The sequence below is a fragment of the Onychostruthus taczanowskii genome, unplaced genomic scaffold, assembly GCF_017590055.1.
Source record: "Onychostruthus taczanowskii isolate IOZ18803 unplaced genomic scaffold, ASM1759005v1 scaffold100, whole genome shotgun sequence".
Classification (NCBI taxonomy): Eukaryota; Metazoa; Chordata; class Aves; order Passeriformes; family Passeridae; genus Onychostruthus; species Onychostruthus taczanowskii.
Genome location: NW_024496527.1, coordinates 761,323 through 781,933, shown reverse-complemented (window position 1 = coordinate 781,933; position 20,611 = coordinate 761,323). Strand labels below are relative to the sequence as shown.

The window sequence follows — 20,611 nt, the reverse complement described above, 5'->3', positions numbered from 1 at the left end:
AGAACATCAATATGGAAACACCACGTTCTGGGCCACTTGCAAATTAAACTTGAGTCAAACAAATAATTACACCTGAACTTCATTTTTTATATCAGTAGTTCAGAGTTTGGGAAAGCACAGATACATCAAGAGCTGCTGAAATTTTTGGGAGTCAGGAAAGTCCAACTTCTCCACAGCTCCAAAGGCAGCCCCGTACCTTGCAGGAAGGCCAAGGTTGAGAACATGAAGCCAATTTCTGTAATTGGCCAGAAATCGTATAAAACTGTGTAAAAATACTGAACAAAATCCACTTGCAAACAGCTGATCAACGTGGTTTTCCTTCAGATTTCACCATCTGCTTTATAAGATTTTAAAAAATTTGGTTTCCCTTTGGTGTCCTACTGATCTGTTCCTCATTTTGAGCAAAAGATCCCTTCCTGAGGTCACCAAAGGTCCCAAGTCACTTACAGAGAGAAGTCTGTCTGCTGTTGGTCTCTTCTTTGGATTTTTTGTAAGTGCTATTTTCACAAAATTATGGAATGTTGCTGACCTTAAAGAAAAAAAGAGGGTTTATGTTGAATTTTTCAAGGTATTATTGATTTTAAGATAGTTGCTAAACAGATTACAAGAGGGTGTGATAAAGTAGAACACTGTGCAGGTATCTCAACCTCAGGTTTGAATAATTACATTTCCAAGTTAACAAAATAAGGAAAAAACCCCATTTGATTCATGGAACTTCCATGGAAAACATTTTGGTACAGGAAACAAACCAAGAATGGCACCAGGAATTTCTGACAGGGTAAAGAAACCAGGAAAGGATTAAACCATTCCCTGTCCCAATGACAGGGGCAAGGGCCCCATGACAGGAATCAAGGGGAAAGAATAAAGATTTGTCTTCTAAAACATACAAAGAGCACCAAAGAAGGGTCTCTTCTTCAATAATAACAAATATTTTTGCCCTTTATCTATAAAATCTTAGAATGGTTTGGGTTGGAAGGGATCTCCAGGATCATGAAATTCCAATAAAATATGGATCAAAGGAAGGATCTCCACCTACCATTTTGCTTTTTCCTTTAGCTTTGGTGGTTGAAAATTACTTTTTGACATTAAAAACAGAGCCCTAAAGGAAAAGAAAGAATATAATGTGATAAAAAATAATTAATTTCATTCCAAAATCTAAATACTTTAACACTTTATGGTGAGAATCATATCAGTGAAAACGGACTGGAGTTTGCACTGGGTTAAAGGAGAGATACAGGGAATCTGTTGATTTTATCTTTAAATATTTTTAGTGCCATAATCCTGTTAAATATTAGGGTATGGCTTCTCTAGTGGTTTCCAATCAGCAGTAAATCTCTTCCTGTTCTTCATCAGATTCTTGATTCTGGAATCCCAGAATGATTTGGGTTGGAAGGGACCTGAAATCCCACCTCATCTTCCAACGCCCTGCCATGAGCAGGGACACCTCCCACTAGGCCAGGTGCCACCAAAAATGTAACAACTTCAAGATTTTGCTTCTAATTTCCATTCTGCCTTAGGATGGACATGGGGCTGTGTATTCTGCCTAGTAAAGAACTGTTATTCCCATTCCCGTATCTTTGCCTGAGAATCCTTTAATTTCAAAATTATAATAATTCATAGGGAGGGGGTTTACATTTTTCATTTTAGGGGAGGCTCCTCCTTCCTCAGCAGACACCTGCCTTTCCAAACCAAAACACATAAAAAATGCAAGATTTCAGCAGACTGATGCCTTAAAGACAGCCACGAAAACAGCCACTGAGTGATGGAATCTCAGTCTGAGTTTCTCCTTCTGAGCTCCAGAGAAGCTTCAGCTGAATCCTCACAGTTCCAGCTGGGACTCAGGGAGGTGCTGGAGGCAGAGGAGCCCCCAGGGCACAAACCTCATGGGGTGCAGGTCGAACATGGGTGGCTGCAGCTCTGCCAGCTCGATGGCAGTGATGCCCACGGCCCAGATGTCGCACAGCTGGTTGTACCCCCCGTTCTTCTCCACCGCCGCCACCTCGGGGGCCATCCTGCAAAAGCAACACCTCCTTCAGGGTCTGCTCCCAAGGAGAGCTGCACAACTGTGCATGTGTTAAATAGCAAGTGTTAATAAAATAAAATCAAAGAAAATTAAAGAAAATTTAATATAATAAATAATGTATTTTATTTTGTTTCATCTCATGTTATTTTATTTTATAAAATAAAATATAAAAATTTTATAAAATTTTATAAAATAAAATATTAAATGAAATTAAATTCACAGAATCACTGGGATGGAAGAGACCTTCAGGATCATGGAGTCCAACCCAGCCCCAAGAGCTCACCCCAACCCTGGCCCCCAGTGCCACATCCAGGCTTTGTTAAACACACCAGGGATGGTGACTGCACCACCTCCCTGGGCAGCCATTCCAGAACTTTATCACTCTTTCCATGAAAAACTTCTTCCTGATATCCAACCTATATTTCCACATATATACATACAAATAAAATAAGAAATAAATATTGTACATATTTTTATGTGCACGTACTGGATGTCTGTGACAGTGATTTATAATTTAAAGTAACTCATATTGCCCCCCAAGAAAGAAAGAAGGGAGGTGGTGCAGGGGGGGAATGAACAGGAGGAATATATATGTATAATGTGTGTATCTATATATATAAAATATATATGTCTGTGTGAATAATATATATATAATATACATGTATATATAATACATATATGTAAAATGTATAACGTGTGTGTATATATAATATATGTATATATGTATAATATACAAATATTTTTATGTCTAACAGAGTAAGTTAAGGATTTTATGCTTAGATTGGGTTTTGATCATTACAGAAACACTTTAGAAGTTTTTATCAATACTTTAATAAAAACTTAATTTATTTTAATAAAACTTAAATTTAAAAATTATTTTTAAAATTAAAACTCTATTAATATTTTATTAATAATTTTAACATTGTTATTAATGTACACATAAAACATCACACATTAATTTTAGCTATACACTTGTACATTTTTATGTCTAGTGGAGTAAGTTAAGGATTTTATGTTCAGATTGGGTTTTGATCACTGCAGAAATACTTTTGAAGTTTTTATTAATATACACATAAAACATTACACACTAATTTAAGCTATACACTTATGATGATTGAATTTGTTTCAATATTATTCTACAAAGTATGTATTTCAGGAGTTTGGATTTGGTTGTTTTTTTTTTTCCTAAAGTTCTGGAAATATCTTGGATCTAAGGACAATTAATATGAACTTTGTGTGTTTTACACAGTGGGTATAACCTTTTGAAATGTCTGAACACAAACTAAGGGACACAAAATAAATGTGCTGAATACAACATCACAAAAACCACAGCAAAAAATGTCACATTGAAGAGCAAGGTAGGGACACAAAGAACTCAAAAGCTCCTTATGGATTTAAATAAGCATCTTAGGAGGGGGATGTGACTGGATCACCTCTGGACACAGAGATGGTTATTTGCATATGATCATTTGCATATGATTATCTGCATATTAAATGCTGCCTTGTGCAGCCATTAATCAGTAGGGATAATTAAAAGATAGTCTGAAAATCTGGTTTTCTTTCTGCACAAAAACCAGTTTTCATCACTGTTTTAGTCACTAAAAACGTAGGGCTGAGAAACTAAATAACCATTGGTATCCCCCCAAAAAGGCAGAATATTCTGCAGAAATAAATGTGGGAGAAACAACAGCCCTGCCTCAAATATCAAGTAGCTTTTGTTACAGCAACAACAGATCAGTGCTTCCCAGATTTCTACCCTTTGGGCATTTGACTTGGAAGAAAGAGGATTTATGCAATTTCTATAGACATGTGCGTGTGTTTGAGGATTTTTGGCACAAATACAGGCTCAGCTTTGCAGCACAGCAACCAAAGTGGTTTCTTACCAGTAAGGGGTGCCAATAAAGGATTTCCTCTTTGCAATAGTGGCTGTTATTTTTGCTGCTACCCCAAAGTCAGCTGGAAAATAAAATCAAACCATCAGAGCCTCAAAATCACAGCTGAAGACCCCAGTCTTAGAGTGCTATGAAAGAACAATCACGTGTCTCATCCAAATTAAAAATTCATTAGGGAAACAGCTGAAGATTAATAAGAGGATCATGAAAGCCTTCAATGACATGACTTCAAATCAAAGAATTTTCTTTCTACACACAGTTCCTCTCTTAGATAATTTTTTCCATCTCACAATACATCAACCAGAATTTTTGGATGTTCAATTTAAGGGGAAAACCAGCATCATGCCTTGGAAAAGGCACCTTTTGAGTGTTATTTATGGAGGGACTGATGGGGCAGCTGTTCTCTGCCCTGGACACTGTCTAGGGGCCAATCATCCCTTGCCCCCAGAAACCTCCAACATCAGGTGGTCCTGCAGAGCCAAAAATCATTGAAATCCATTTGATTTTGATTGATTGGTGGCATGAAAGCTGGAGGAGAACTTGGGAAAATGCAAGCAGGCAAAAGGCAGGTACCCCTGAGCATGCCAAGTTTAATGCAGGGAGTCAAGGTTTTACTCCTATTTTTCCTTCTTTAAAAAGCTCTCCTTTCCCAACACAGCATTCCTGCTTCCCCCACAGGGGTATGGAGGCACAGCTGCCCTGATTCCAGGGATGGTGACATCCATGGAATGGTGACATCCATGGGATAGTGACATCCATGGGATGGTGACACCCCATGGCAGCTTCTCCCTGCAGACCTGGGAGTTTTCCTCTCCTCCACCTTTGTGGAATTGCCCAACACCACACACAGAGCCAGGATCAGATCCCACTTTTCCACAAGCTGCCCCAAACAGCTCTGAAGGATAAAAACTGACATCCAGGTAATGCCAGCCTGGCAAATTCCAAGAAAGTCTGGGAGGCTTAAAGGCTCAGTGGTTGAATAATGAAATTATCTATAATTTCTTCACAGAATAAAAACTGCTCATCCCCACACAGCCTAGCCATGGACACACACTTTGTCATCACCTTCTAGCACCATCTATTGCCCCAAATAATCATGGAATCATTTAGGCTGGAAAACACCTTTGAATGATGGAGTCCAGCACTGCCCCATGTCCCCCAGTGCCACAGCCACATGGCTCCATAAATTAAATTAAATCCATATTACAGAACTCAGGCAACTCACCCAATTTAACGTCTCCATGGTCTGTTAGGAGAATGTTTGCACCCTAGAACAAAATGAATTCAAAATCTTTATCAGAAATATTTTTCCTGCACTTGGAACTGTAAGAGAAATTTCTCAAGGTTCCAAGTTACCTTTATATCTCTGTGCATTTTGCCCTTCATGTGTAAATAAGCAAGACCCTGGAAATAAAAGACACAATTAATTATTCTGCCATTTATTAACATCCTACAAAGCCAAGTCTGTTTAACAAATTTAATTTTCTCAATATATTTGATTTGGAAATTGAGACATTTGAGATTTGCAGATAAGGGAAGATTCATCTTGTATTTCTTTGCTATCAGCAGTCACAAAATGAATTTTGTTTATCTGGTTGCAGTATTTTACCCCCACACATGATCAAATTTACCACAACAGGGCAGTCAGGCAGTTCAATATTTAAGCAAAAATTTGCACTATATCACACTAGAATTTCTTTTTCATTTTTATTTACAGTATGGAAAATAACAGATTACCCTGGTTAATTTGTGTCTGCTTGATTCCCAACAGAAGTGCTGGGATTGAACTAATTATTCTGTATCTACTTTATTTACATGGAATAAACACTTTATTGTGCACCTGCAGGAGTACAGTACCTGTAGAGTTTCTCTGCACACATAAGCAATTTGCAACTCTGACAGAGGTCCTGTTACTGGAAATAAAGATGCAAAAATTAAATTTACAACACAGAGCACATAAATAACACTGTGGGACAGCCAAAAAGTGGTTTGTCCATGCCAAAGTTAAAGGCTGGTTTTACATGATCTGTATTGTGCACTGAGCTGAAAGGAGGGGTTTGTTTGCTTGTTTTACAGAAAGGCTTTCTGTAAAAAACACCCCAACAGCACCACCACAGAAAACAATACCCACAGTGAGAAGAAAACCTGTTTTCACTGAATTAATTCTTATTTTATGAGTGATTTTGTAGTACTCTGCTATTGTCAGGAAACTAAAAGTGGCATCTGCTAATATTTTAATATTAGAAATGGGAATGTTTCATATCAGGGACTGTCTAAGGGGCTTGGAATTGTTTTAAAGGATTCAAATTTTTGTATTTGTACTAAATAATTTTAAAATAAAGCAGAAAGAGTTCAGGCATCCAAAAACTCAGTGTTATCATTTAAAGGCACAGAAAGTCCCTAACTGTTTTTCCAACAACTCCAATAAATTATTCTACAGCATCAACAACTCCAGATGAAACTTCAGGAAGGAAAATAATACAGGAGTGAGATGGTATTTCACAGGGGCAGGAATAAGAGTCTTTTTTTTCCTTTAAAGATCAAATTTTGAGATTTCCCAATGAAAACTCCTTTCTCACCCCACATCCAACTGTTCTTCCATAAAATGTCAAATATTAAATGTCAAATATTATGTCAATATTAAAAATATTAAAAATACTGGTCACTATATCTGGAATAAGCTCCCAATATCTATTGACTGCAGCTAAAAATCACTGTTTATGCCTCCCAAAAAACCCCACATCCAGTGCCAACCATTCCCTGTAGGTTTATTATTTATTTTTCTTTTTGCAGAAAGCTTCCCAAAGTAAAAAATGTGAAAATAATTGGCCAAATACCGTGGTAAATGTCCTGGAGGGATCCCCCACCACAGTATTCCATGCATATCCACAGCTTCTCACGGCTACCAAAACAAAATTAAAACACAAGCATCAGAAGCTGATTGATCTGGATGAAGAACATCATAATTTAAATTATTTTCTATTAGTCTTGATCACCCTCTGTTAAAAATACACATTCTGATACATGATCAGCAGTTACACTGTTATTAATACAAATTCTTGTGTCATTAATATAAATTCTCATGTTATCAATATAAAAATATTGATAAAAATTATAAAAATATAATTTTCACCAATCAAAAGTTTTATTCCGAAGTCCCTGAGAAATATTTAAACATCATTAAACATAAAAGGTGGTGCTTAACTCTACAACAAAACACCTGAGGTTTACCTGCTATCAGCAAAATTCAGTGTGATTAAATATCACACTAGACTCAGTGTTTCAATCTTAAACTGAAATTACATCATTGTATCTAAAAAACTCTTCATGCCCTCCAAAGTGCAGAAGTAGAAATTCAGAATTAGAAATTAGAAATTTAATTCCAGTTGAGTCCATTTGGGCTGCAGGGATTATTTAAATGCAGCCCTCCAAGAAAAAGATGAAGTCTCATAGAAAAAAGACCAAGCAGGCAAAGTGCAGATTTATATCCCCACAGAGCCAATTGATAAATGGCAGAGTTGCACAGAAATGGAGAATTTTCCCAGATTTCCTGTATAATATTCAATATTTTCCTGTATAACATTTAATGGAAGGTGCAGGGAGCTGACACCACCTTGGCTCTGCCTCTGCTACACCAGAACTGTGAGAAATGTTATTACCAGCAGCTCGGGTTTTTAACTCCCCAGCCATACTTTCATAGCCCAGACAACTATAATTAAATAAAATATCCAAAGGCAATTCTGCTCTAGAGAAATAAATGAGCTGCTTTTATATGAGAACTGATAAATGTGTGAGTAGGACTGGATATGTTGCAAGAGTCTCCAAGGGAAATGTTTCTTTCTGTTCCTAGTGATAAAAATATTCCAAGCCTTTTGGCCAGCAGAGAAAACACAATATTAGTCACTTTTGTTTTTTAGAGCCAGTTGGGTTGGCTTTAAAAAATATCAACAACAAAAAACCAAGGGCAATTCAACCTCTGGAAGAAGATTTAATGAGAATACAGGACTAAACCAGACTGGGATTGTTTTAGGAGAGAACCAGCAGGAATATTGATAGAAAAAGTGGGATTTACCTGAGATAACTCCCAAAATAGGCGACTATGTTGCAATGTTTGCATTCTTTAACCATATATATCTCCTGCTGGATCAGTGAGAAGTCATCTCCTGAAAAACAGGAAGCAGCCAGGGTTACATGATGAACGTTCAGAGAGCTCTGGAGGGATGCACAGAATTTGGGAAAACATTCCAAGGGTCTGGATCCTGGCCAAAGCCTTGAGCACACCAGCCCATCACCCGGCTGGACTCCTTGTGCTGTGCTTTGCTGGGGTGCTGGGTTTTGGATTCTTTGTTCTACCTCTGTTAAGGTCAGGATCAAAGGCACTCGAGATCATGGTTCAGGTTCAGGCTCAGGTGTTTATCAGTTCTTATCTCTGTCACAGTCTCACAAACCCTGAGTTCTGCAGCACTTCACTCTAACAAACTAAAAATGGAGCCCCATCTCTCTCTACAAGGCCTTTTAGGGATAAACTGCCCAATTAAGAAATGACACCTCAATTATTTTCACTTTTAACCCAAGAACCAACCACCCCTGCCTGCAATGGGGACTTTTTTATCCAATGACACAAAAACACCCAAACCCATGGAGAAGAAGGTGAAGAAGAAGGAGCAGCCTCCTCCCTAAAACCTCCCTCTGGCTTTATATATATATTATACTATTCTAAATCCCCAAACTCTAAGTTTTCCACCCTGTGATATCACACTCTTCTAATCAACCCCACACCCACAATCCCAGTTCTGCCATTCCATTTTGGAAGCTTCTCCAGGCCCCAGGTCAATGCAGTGTTCTCTTGGGGGTCAGAGCCTGGCAGCACAGAAACTCTGAAATTCTCAGCATCCAGAACTCCAACAGTGAGACACAAATATTTTCTGAAGCCCAAGAGAGCAGGCCTGGCACAAATATTTCTTGAAGACCACCAGAGCTGGTGGCCTGAGAGTGACCAGGAGTTCAGAGAGCTCCAGGAAAGGAGCACAGGGAGCCAGGGAGGGACAGGAGGAAATTCAAAATTGACTTTTCAAGCTTTGTTTCCACCCAGCTGCTCCCAGCACAAGGCTCCCAGCAGTGAGGATTGCTGAATTCCAGAGCCTGGAAAGAGTGGAGCCCACGTTCCACAGGCTGGTTATGAGGAATATTTCATTCCCAAGGGACCTGGATGGAGCATATGAGCCTGCACACCCACTCAGCTGACTCAGAGCTCAGGAGGGGGGGCTGGGTGATTGTGCACATTGGCACATCCTAAAGACTTTGGTTTTTTTTTTTGGTGAAAAAATCCATTATGAGCACGGCATGTTCTGCCACTCTAACATAAAAGGATAATTTCTTATAAATTAAAAAAGCAATAATTTCAGAGATGCATTTTCTGTTTGTATTTATACACATAATAAATCCCCTTCAGAGAATTTCCAAGCAGAGAATGGTCTCCCCAGAATCCTGAACTCAAACCCTGCAGCTCTGCTTTATTTTATATATTATTAACTTTTTTCATCATTTGAAATGGAAGGACAAAGGGGAATGGCTTTAAGCTGAAGAAAGGGATATTTAGATGGGATATGAGGAAGAAATTCTTGGCTGTGAGGGTGGCAGGCCCTGGCACAGAGTGCCCAGAGCAGCTGTGGCTGCCCCTGGATCCCTGGCAGTGCCCAAGGCCAGGCTGGACAGGGCTTGGAGCAGCCTGGGATGGTGGAAGGTGTCCCTGCCCATGGCTGGGGGTGGCACTGGGATGAGCTTTAATGTCCCTTGCGACCCAAATTATTCTGGGATGTTTACTTTTGTTTCAAGTTTCCCCAGTAAAATTCCCTCCTATATTCAAGTCAGGGATGTCCAACCCAGAAAACATGAAGAGCTTTATCCTGCTCCCTTTAATTTAGATGATTTTGACAAGTCCAAGAGGACTCAAGCACTGGTGTAAATTGAATTCTTCATGTGTTTATTCAAGTAGCAGCACAGCTAATATTTTTTAATAACCTCTTTTAAAACAGATGTTTGTATTTGCTGAGCTGTGAGGCAGCTTCCCTGAGAACTGTGTCACTGGCAAAAGAAGTACCAGTGTGTTATAAAAGAAATTATCACAGCCTTTATGTCTCAGTGACTGCCAGGCTTTCATTTAAGAAAATAACTACAAAATACAAAGGTAAAAGGGAACCCACTCACAGGAACCCACCCCTGACTGATTTAAGTAAATCCTCAAGGGGTTCTTGATGTTGAATTACATGAAGAAACACTTCACTGGGGCAGGAAAACAGTAGTAGAGAAGTTTCAAATGTCAAGAGGCTTTTTATAAACATCAGTAGTACTTTTTTAACCAATGAAAAAGAGAAAAGGCAACACAATTTCCATAAAATTAGCACAGAGTTCACACTGGGCTTGGTTTAGAGGTTCCTTGCAGCTACAGCTTCGCTTGGATTCACACATAAATTATCACAGTGAGTGAAGGATTCCTGAGTTTAGAGAATCATGGATTGGGTTGGAAGGGAACTTAAATCCCATCCCATCCCACTCCTGCCATGGCAGGGACACTTCCACTGTCCCAGGCTGCTCCAAGCCCCAGTGTCCAGCCTGGCCTTGGGCACTGCCAGGATCCAGGGGCAGCCACAGCTGCTCTGGGAATTCCATCCCAGCCCCTCCCCACCCTCCCAGCCAGGAATTCCTTCCCAATATCTACCTTAAATCTACCCTCTCCCAGTTTAAAGCCATTCCCCCTTGTCCTGTCCCTCCAGGCCCTTGTTTAAATTCCCTCTCATTCATTTTTATAAGATTCTTTAACTCAAGCTTAAATCTCATGGATTCATTCCTCCCATTTTTCCAACAATCTTCCTAAAGGAAATCATTGAATTCTCTCAGACAAAACTGGAGCATTTTCAAACTACTCAAGTATTTTCAAGAAAGTCAAATCTGAATAAGATTGAAAGCAAAATCCTCCCACCCCACACTGAAAAAATTTCATCTTTCTCCCCTACCCGCTGTCCTGGAGCTCAGAGGATCCAATGCCAAATGCCAGTGGCCTCTTCAAACCAAAGAATCCTTGAAATGTCAGCTGCAGCCTTTCAGCACAGCTGAATCCTGACCTGTTGGAACCCTGGACGCTGAGAATTTCAGACTTTCTGTGCTGACAGACTCTGACCCACAAGAGAACACTGCATTGACCTGAGGCCTGGAGGAGCTTCCAAAATGGAATGACAGAACTGGGATTGTGGGTGTGGAGTTTGGATGGAAGTGTGTGATATCACAGGTAGAAAACTTAAGAGTTGAAGGTTTTAAAATATAGTAATAGATAAAAAGCAAGATGGAGGTTTTAGGGCAGTGCTGTCCTTCTTCTTCACCTTCTCCATAGGTTTGGGTGTTTTTGTGTAATTGGATAAAAAGTCCCCATTGCAGGCAGGGGTGGTTGGTTCTTGGGTTAAAAGTGAAAATAATTGAGGTGTCATTTCTTAATTGGACAGTTTATCCCTAAAAGGCCTTGTAGAGAGAGAGAGAGACAGGGCTCCATTTTTAGTTTGTTAGAGTGAAGTGCTGCAGAACTCAGGGTTTGTGAGACTGTGACATTGTCCTGGTTTGTAAGATATGTGTGTATTTTATTGCCATCTGTCAGAGCTGGGGCAATTATCTGCTGTTCATTGGGCAGTTTTATTCTATTCCCATTCCCATATCTTTGCCTAGGAGCCCCTTAATTTCAAAATTATAACAATTCAGAGAGAGGAGGTTTACATTTTCCGTTTCAAGGAAGGCTCCTGCATTCCTTAGCAGAAAGCTGGCTTTTCAAAGCCAGACAAACATAAATAAGAACTAATAAACATCTGAATCCCAACAATAAATACTGCCTTGTGCATTTAATCCCAACCCTGGCACAAAGAAACAAAGACTCCACACTGCCCCATGTGGAAACCATGGTTGAGAACATCCCCAGAACAGCAAAACCTTGCAGGCAGCAGCTGGAGCTGCGCGTGGATCGCGCTGCCGAGCGCCAAGGCAGTTCTAGGAACCGTGACTAACGGGGGAAAATTGCAGGGAATGCAGAGATTTGGGCTAGAAAAGGACTGACAGTGAGAAGATAACAACCTTCCTGCACATAAAAGCAGGGAAGTGGGGAGAAGGGACAATCTGTCTCCAGTTTTGTAATAGGACAATTAGCCATTTGCTTAAATTGCCTTCACCTACATTGCCTGGACAGATGAAAAGGTTTTCCTAACTGGAGTAATATCAGGGATGGGAATCTGGGATGTTTGCTTTTTTGTCAAATTTCCAACATTTTTTTGGTTGAAATTTCCGACAAAGGAAAATAAAAAAAAGAAGAAAACATCAATACAAAACCCACCAGGAATGACTTGGAATGATGCTGCCTGTAGTAGAAGGAGACAGGAAAGATGATCTTGTGATTTGCTATTTATAAATGAAGAATTTATGCAAGAAATGGGGGTTACTTATAGAGAAAGGGGGAAAAAAAGGATTTGGAAGAGAAAAAAGACAGGGAGCTGACAGAGAAGTAGCAAACAGATGGAAAGAAGAGAAGTTATCCATGAGAATAGTTTGGCTAAAATATGGAGGAAAATATTCTGAAAGATGAGACTCAGAGATAGGAGTGAAGATGTATAGCTGCTCAAAGACGACAAGAATGAATACAAAACAAACCAATTCAGAGTTTCCAGGCAGCTGCAGTATTAATCTTGGCAAGAGACACTGGAATAGGGCAAAAATTAAATATCCTTGGACAGCAGGAAAAAAACAGACAGAAATTTGTAGAAAATACTTCACTGAGAGGGAGACAGCAAGATAAAAAGAATTAGACAAAAGGTGACAAAATATCCATAAATAATCTGGTTTAGAGGTCAGGGATTTGATGGTGAACAACGGGCAATTGGGAAGACTGGGTTTTGCCTGCTCACATGTTGGCAGTTTTGGGATGTGTGGCACGCTGGGTGGGAACATCCATCAGGGGAATGCTGCAAAGTCTGAGACTGAGCAGGGACTGAGTCACTGCAGCCTCCTCTGCTGTGGGGTTTTAGCTCTGCAGAGAGGCACACAGCCCCACAGTGCAATATTCTCCCTGGACAGCACAAGAGGCTGCTCATCCCCAGCTGCCAGGGAGGGAACTGCAGGAACCCACCCCCTGTCAGGGGGCTGGGATCTGAGCCCATCCCAGAAGACGAGCAAGGTAAGGGCTGGTAAATTCATGGTAAATTTGAATTTAAATGGGAGATGATGGAGGAAACTGGTGGCACATCAAGAGCTGTGAATTATTCTACTTGCAGAGCTCACCTGTGTGAGAGGCTGGGAGAGCTGGGAATGTTCCCCTGGAGAGGAGAAGGCTCCAGGGAGAGCTCAGAGCCCCTGGCAGGGCCTGAAGGGGCTCCAGGAGAGCTGGAGAGGGACTGGGGACAAGGCATGGAGGGACAGGACACAGGGAATGGCTCCCACTGCCAGAGGGCAGCCATGGATGGGAGATTGGGAATTGCTGGCTGGGCTGGAATTGCCAGAGCAGCTGTGGCTGCCCCTGGATCCCCGGCAATGCCCAAGGCCAGGTTGGACACTGGGGCTGGAGCAGCCTGGGACAGTGGAAGTGTCCCTGCCATGGCAGGGGGGGAATGGGATGAGCTTTAGGTCCCTTCCAAACCAAACCATTGCATGATTCTATGCACAGCTGGAATGTAGAGAGAGCCTGCCAAGTTTTCCTGGATGGAGAGCAGCTGCACCCTGGATCCTGCAGCACAGGAAGGCTCTGCTGGCTCCAGTGCCCATCACACAGCACTGCTGCATCTTTGGGCATTCCTCATCCTGATGGGTTTTAGTTAAGTTTATTCCTGCACACATTTTCACCTGCTCCACTGCTCTGAGTGGTCCCATCCTGCAAGAAGAGCCCAGGTCACTTGTCACAACAAGCCCTGGGAAGAACTGTGAACCCTTCTGCTGTCCAAAAGGTGACTTCTTGAGGGAGAAATTCCTGGGTTTTGTTTTAAATTAATTAATTTAATTTCTGCATCACTTCAGAGCTGCACCATGGGGCTGGTGCTGTGTGGGAGCAGAGGGAGGAGAGAAGTGGTGGCACCCAGAGACATCCCAGTGCCACCAGAGAGTGGGACAGAGGCACATTTGAAGAGACCAGACCTTCAAGGTGCAGCACTCCTGCGCAATCCCCCTCAGTCCCCACCATGGACATGGACATGATGGACATGGAGATGTGACTCCCAATCCTCTCCAGGCAGCTTGACCTGGAATTTTTAGTACTATAAGGAAGATTTGGGATTTTTAACACTGTAATTAACATTTGTAATTTAAAAATTAGATTATATTTAACAACAGGATTGGAGGAACACTTGAAGGACGAAGAGCAGGGTCATACCACTGCAGCCTCTGGGACCACTCCTCAAACATTTCTTATTTCAACAACCTGAGTTCCCAAACAAGGAGAGGAATCCCTATGGGAATGATAACTCTCTGCCCTAGTCCACAGCCAAGTAACATCCCCAGTCCCTCTCCAGCTCTCCTGGAGCCCCTTTAGAGCCTGCAAGGGGCTCTGAGCTCTCCCTGGAGCCTTCTCCTCTCCAGGTGAACATTCCCAGTTCTCCCAGCCTCTCACACAGGTGAGGTCCCCAAAATCCCCATGCTCCAACAGATCCCAGTCACTCACTCCAAACCACTCTCCTGAACCTCAGGAATGTTCAGGCTGTGCTGATGAAAGGCATGGCTTTCCCAAAATGCAGCATCTTTCATCCTGTTTTATCCATATCTTCTATAGAAGTTTTTTATATGCTGTTTTATCCAGACTGCTTTTCGCAGGACTCCTGGAAACCTGCAGTCTGACAGAAAGAATTTCAATTCCCCAAACTTGAAACTCAAGAAACTCGATTCCAAGCAGGAACAGCTATTTGGAAACAGTGATGTTTCCACCAGCAGATTTTCCTGCTGGGCATGGAGCTGCCAACTGCTAACCACTGATGGTCCTCATTATCTCTCTGCTGATGCTAAACATTTCTGATGGTGATGTGCTGCCACGAGCTCCACAGCAAGGAGCACACCAGAGTTTGGAGTGAGAGGTCCAACACCAGAACAATTTCCCTGTGGATTTTCTCTTCTGCCCTGCCTGGGTCCTGTTTATGAGCAGCCTCTCAACATATAATTAGTAATTAAAAATATAGAATTGAATTGGTATTGCCTAGAGAAGCTGTGGCTGCCCCTGGATCCCTGGAAGTGTCCAAGGCCAGGCTGGACAGGGCTTGGAGCAGCCTGGGATGGTGGAAGGTGTCCCTGCCCATGGCAGGGGTGGATTAGGATCATCCTTAAGGTCCCTTCCAACCCCAACCATCTAGGGATTCTGGGATTCCTCTCTCTTGGCAGTTTCTTTTCCTCCCTCCTTGCCTCACCTACCCACAGTTGCACAGCTCAGTCTTTGATCTTCACTGTTGCTGTTTTTCTTTATGTATTTTGCCAAATGATGTGTTCTCCTAACTCCCCCCAAGTGCCACACTCTTTCTTTCTTACTTTCCAACTAAAATGTGGAACTTTGCAGCTTCTTCCCTACTTGTAGCACTTCCTTCCCCCACCACAACCCCTTCTGTTGACTTTCCCCATCCCAAAAACTCTGTTTTAAGTGAAAACTTGTACTACCTGGGTCTTGCTCTGGATCCACACATTTCTTAAGAAGAACAGTGGATTATAAATTCATTATAAGGATGCAAAGTAAAATCTGATCCCATTTCAACATCAGTTGGATGCAATTAAAATTCTGGGCACTCTGGATTCCAAGTCCACGCTGCCTCTGCTTTGCTCTGTGTGGGGCTGAGCAGCTTTGAGGCTGTGCCAGCACCATGTGGGACATGGAAGGGCACACACAGCCCATGTCCAGCTTTTAATGGCTCTGGAACTCTGGAATTTGGCCCCAGAAACAATCCCAAACCCAACCAGGCTGCACAGCACGAGGCATGGAAGGTGTGGGTGCTAATGAGAAGTTATTTTCATATTTCTTCAACCCCAGTTGCTACCAACAACAGTTAAAGCCCAGCAGGCTTAGTTTAAATCAGCCTCAGGCTTAGTTTAAATCAGCCTCAGGCTGGTTCTTCTCCACAGCTCATGTCACCTTTGGGGAATTCATTGTATGGGAAAGGAGGCTGCCTTGCCCCAGCAGGGCTGACAGGGCAGCTCTGCAGTGCTGCTCTCAGAGGGGCCAGACCCCCCTGTGACCCCGACTCTGATCCTGTGTGGAAAATCCCCTTCCTGAGCTGGCTGAACCACAGGGCTCAGCACACACCTCATGAAGCAGGTCTGCCTTGGAATGCACTGAGCACACCTCACACCTCTGCAGGACTCTGCCTCCTGCAGCTCCTGTCCGGTTTCACATCCAGCTTGAAATAGGTAACTGCCTATTTCTGGGATCTCAAATGGAAAATGCAATCATTGCACCAAAAAAAAAAACCCCAAAAACCCAGCAGTGAGATTCTTCTGTAACCTTGCAGAAGGTTCTGAGCACGACAGAGGGCATTAGTTATCATGACAGCAGTACTTCAAACAGACATTAGCATATTTAAAAATACTTTTAATGATATTCTCCCAGGGAGAAAGTTCCGTGGCTGAAAACTCCACTGGCAAATAGTTCCCTCTTTGTATTGGGTCCCCTCTAGATTCATCTGCTAAACCCATAGAAGGAAGAGGCTTTAGTGTTTCAGACAGTTTTGGCTGCTATGCTGCTGAGTACAGTTGGATTAGTTTCTGAAATAGAATTGGCTTCCAAATTATCTGAAGCATTTGTGCTCAGGGAATGCTGGGAAATGTCATTAGCGTGCCATAATACTTTTGCCTAATGCTCTCCAAAGTCTATGCCAAAAAAAAAAAATTAAAAAAAAGAAAAAAAGGGAAAAACACTATTTTGACTCCAAGTGACTGTGGGAGCAGACCTAGAGAACTGCCCCAAATTCAAATGAATTAGTGACAGCAGCCTTCCAAGCTGAGATTGTATTTTCTTTGTCTGGAGAAGAGACAAAGGTAAGAGCTGATGAAATAAAATACAGATCCATGCTGGGATCTGTTTCCAGCTCTCTTTGAGCACTACCTGCAGGAGATGAGGGAGGAACAGGAATAAACCAGGACTCACCCCTGCCATGCCAGGAGTATCCTGATCTCCTCAAATCCTGCCATTTTACTGAGTGCAATCCCTTCACCTTTCATTCAGCACATTCCTCACCTCCTCTGGAGCACTCTCTGCTTCAGAGCCTTTTGTCTTTTGCTCCTAATTCCCCTGTCTATGGATTAATCCAGTGTTGAGTTTGGAGCTCTTATTTTTCCATCAGCTAATTAATTGCCATCGATGAGCCTCCTCCTCCTCCTCTCCAGAAGATGCTGTATGTAACTCCCAAGCCTATTTCTCCACTTTCTAATTTAGAAAATTTATTATTACTTTTATTCCAGCTGTGCCCTACTATGTGAAAGGAACTTGTGCTGGTGTTTGGAGGGGCTGCCCTTCCCAGGGAACCACCACAGGGAATTCCAACAGCTCCTGACCTGGTCCAGGAATTGACAGTGACCTGCAATTTAGTGTCTTCAAAAACTACTCAAAACCCTTAAAATTAGTCAGAAAACTGAAGTGTGTAGCAGCCAATTAATAATTTCTTTAAAAATCTGAAGTATTTTGAACATGAAAACTGAAAAAGGAGTAAGTAAGTAAATAAATGCTGTGAATCCTCCTTAAAAACCAAGCACCCAGCAAGATCCCTGCCAGGAGGCTGTGGGTGTACATGAGATGGATGGAGATCAGGTTGGCAACGTTTAAAAGAAGATGGATTTAAAAAACCAAACCAAAACAAACCAGAAAAAATGGCTTCCCTGTGGTGATCAGACCAATATAATTAAACACAAGACATGGTCATCAGTGCTAATTAAAACTGGGGCCAGAGTCTTGCGTTTATCACTGCAGTGCTGAAGCAGCACCAAGGAAATGCAGAACCTGCTCCTCCCTCAGTTCCATCGACAGGAGATTTGGCCTCTGCTTCACTTCAGCTTCCAAAACAGTTCCTCAAATTCAGAATAAAAGCAGATACACTTCATCTGGATTAGCTGCAGCGACACAGTGCTGGAGGAAGCTCCTCACCAAGGTAGCAGTGGGTTATTATTGTCCTTTTTCTGTCACTAAAGCATCGCTCTGCCTCACCACAGCCCTGCTGTAGAGAGTGGTTTGCTCTCCACAGCCCCACTGCCTCAAACTCTGGGTGTGAAGGATCCCCCTGTGCTCCCACTGCCTAATTAACCCTATCACTGAAAGGTTAATTAACCCAGGCCTGCTCTGCCAAGGGGGCTGAGCAGTTACAGTCACCCAAAGGCAGTGGTTTTCACTTCTCCCCTGAGTATCTCCATGCTTTTTCTACCTTCAGCCTTCAAACCCATTTCTTTTTCTGCACAGAACCAACCAGAAATAAAAATTAACCATCCTCTCAGCCCTTCAGCCCCAGATGGTCTTTAAGTTCTCTTCCAACTCAAATCATTCTGGGATTTTGTGACCCTTCCAGCATAAACCATGCTAGGATTCTATGATTTCCACTCAGGACACAATTTCAGACTTCAACTCTCTGTGCAGAACTCAGATGAAACTCCAGCTCAGGAAATCTCCTGGGCAGCAAGGGAGATCCCCTGGGTCTCCTGCTTTTAGGAGGAGTGGCAGAAACTCCATGGACAGTGGGAGCCATCCCCCTCCCTCGGCACAGCTGAAAGAAAAGATGACACATTCAAACACAGGGCTCTGCTTTTCCCAGCACACCTTTGGTGGGAGTTGGGATCACTGCCTGATCCCTTCCCCCCTTCAACTCCCACAGCCCTCCAGCTCCTCACTGGCTCAGAGCTCACAATTTACCATCTGTCCCTAATCTCCTCTTTGTACTAATAACACGTTGTAATTGCAACATCTCTTCATGCAGCAATTGATCAGGCAGATAAGAACAAACAAGGAAATAGTGAGCCTGACACAGCCAAGAGCAGTGGTACATCCTGCAGGGCTTCCTGTCATCTAACCACTGAAACTACAAAAAAAACCCAACCCCAAACACTTCTTTTGTCTAGAACTTCACAGTGGGTGAAAATAAACACATGGAAAAAATGAAAATGTGATTCAAAAATACAGGAAAGAATGTAAAACTTACCAGGCTCTAACTTGATTATTTTTACAGCAGCCAGTTCTCCTGTATGAAGATTTCTAGCCTGAAACGAGACAGTTAAGATATATTTAGATATAGTTAAGATGGATATTTAGATATAGTTAGGATAGTTAAGACATATTTAATCATAAATCAAAGGCACCCCACAGTCTTACAGATTGTGCAAAAATAAGATGTTGTCTGATACAAATACAATGCAAAGCTGAGACCAACGTGGGTGAGGATAATTTGGGTTTGGAATTAGCACAGCACCAGCCTGGTGGAATTGTGAAGTGTTCCTGACAGTTCTTTTGCAGACTTTAAAACATCAAATCACAGAACCACTGAGTCTGGAAAAGCCCTCCAAGGTCATCCCATCTGTGACTGTCACCACCCTGTCCCCAGCCCAGAGCACTGAGAGCCACATCCAGTCATTCCCTGGACACCTCCAGGGATGGGGACTCCAAACCTCCCTGGGCAGCCCCTTCCAACCCCTGACCACCCTTTTGAGGAAGAAATTCCTCCTCATGTCCAACCTGAACCTGGAAATGAGAGTTCACCCCTCTCAAGCACCATTTTTTAAGGGAAGCTTCTGGCACTCAAGGATGCACCAGGGGTCACCCATCTCATGGTGCTGAACCTCAGAGTGCCCCAAAAGTGGAACTGAGAGGGGCAGGAGAGGCACTGCAGAGGCACCAGGGATGAGTCACAGCTCTCTGCAACAATTTCACTCTGCAAACTCCCTCCTTGGTCCCACAGTCCTCCTCCTCAGAAGCAGCAGCTCCAATTAAGCCTTTACAGAACTGTCCTCTCTGGATATGCTCCAAATTTCAGCTGAGAATTCAGTGCTGGAAGAAGATGTCACAGGAACCTCAGATACAGAAAGTTTTAAGAGGGGATTTTGTGAACACTTTCTAATAACTAAATCACTCAGGCACCATCACCAGAGCTAAAGTATTATTCAGGACAAAACCTGATTTAATTAGGCTGTGCATCCAAGAGTTACAGGAGTTTAGTCCCAATTGTTTCATTCTTAACCTAACAAATATGCAGAGTCTTCTGAACAGCTGAAATCTGGTGAAGAGGTGGTTAGAGAAAATGGAGGGAAAACTGGGTTAAGTTAAATCATTTTGGACTTAAGATGAGGTCAAAGGAAATTTGACCCCATGAAGGGAGTCATTACAGAACACTCTTCTCCTCTGCAAGGACAAGAAGTCTTAAAAACAGGAAAATCAAGAGCCTGAAGGATTAACCCCTGAGTTTTATTAATACTTAGTCAAGCTTCAAAATAGGGAAAGGCTTTCCAGCCAGGAAAAAAACAAACCAAACCGAACCAAACCAAACCAAACCAAACTGAACCAAACCAAACTGAACCAAACCAAACCAAACCAAACCAAACCGAACCAAACCAATGAGTGGCCTTTCAAAGTCCTGCAGTGCTAAGACATGAGATGGGTTTCAAAATGCAGGCCAAGGACACAAATATGACTCAAGCTGATCTCAAAGAGAACCTGAACAGCTCCACAAAGGAC

The 20,611-nt window shown here is 42.3% G+C and overlaps 1 protein-coding gene across 1 annotated transcript in view; it reads right to left on the bottom strand.

Moving 5' to 3' along the window:
• Positions 1-20,611, bottom strand: part of MAP4K5 (mitogen-activated protein kinase kinase kinase kinase 5) — a 60,709-nt gene that overhangs the window by 21,327 nt on the left and 18,771 nt on the right. The window contains exons 2-11 of the mRNA XM_041410239.1: positions 19,086-19,143; positions 7,988-8,078; positions 6,753-6,817; positions 5,773-5,828; positions 5,272-5,319; positions 5,141-5,183; positions 3,907-3,979; positions 1,881-2,012; positions 1,037-1,099; positions 448-529 (exon numbers count right to left, since the gene is read on the bottom strand). Coding sequence (XP_041266173.1) covers positions 448-529; positions 1,037-1,099; positions 1,881-2,012; positions 3,907-3,979; positions 5,141-5,183; positions 5,272-5,319; positions 5,773-5,828; positions 6,753-6,817; positions 7,988-8,078; positions 19,086-19,143 — 711 coding nt within the window. The remainder of the gene's footprint in view (positions 1-447; positions 530-1,036; positions 1,100-1,880; positions 2,013-3,906; positions 3,980-5,140; positions 5,184-5,271; positions 5,320-5,772; positions 5,829-6,752; positions 6,818-7,987; positions 8,079-19,085; positions 19,144-20,611) is intronic.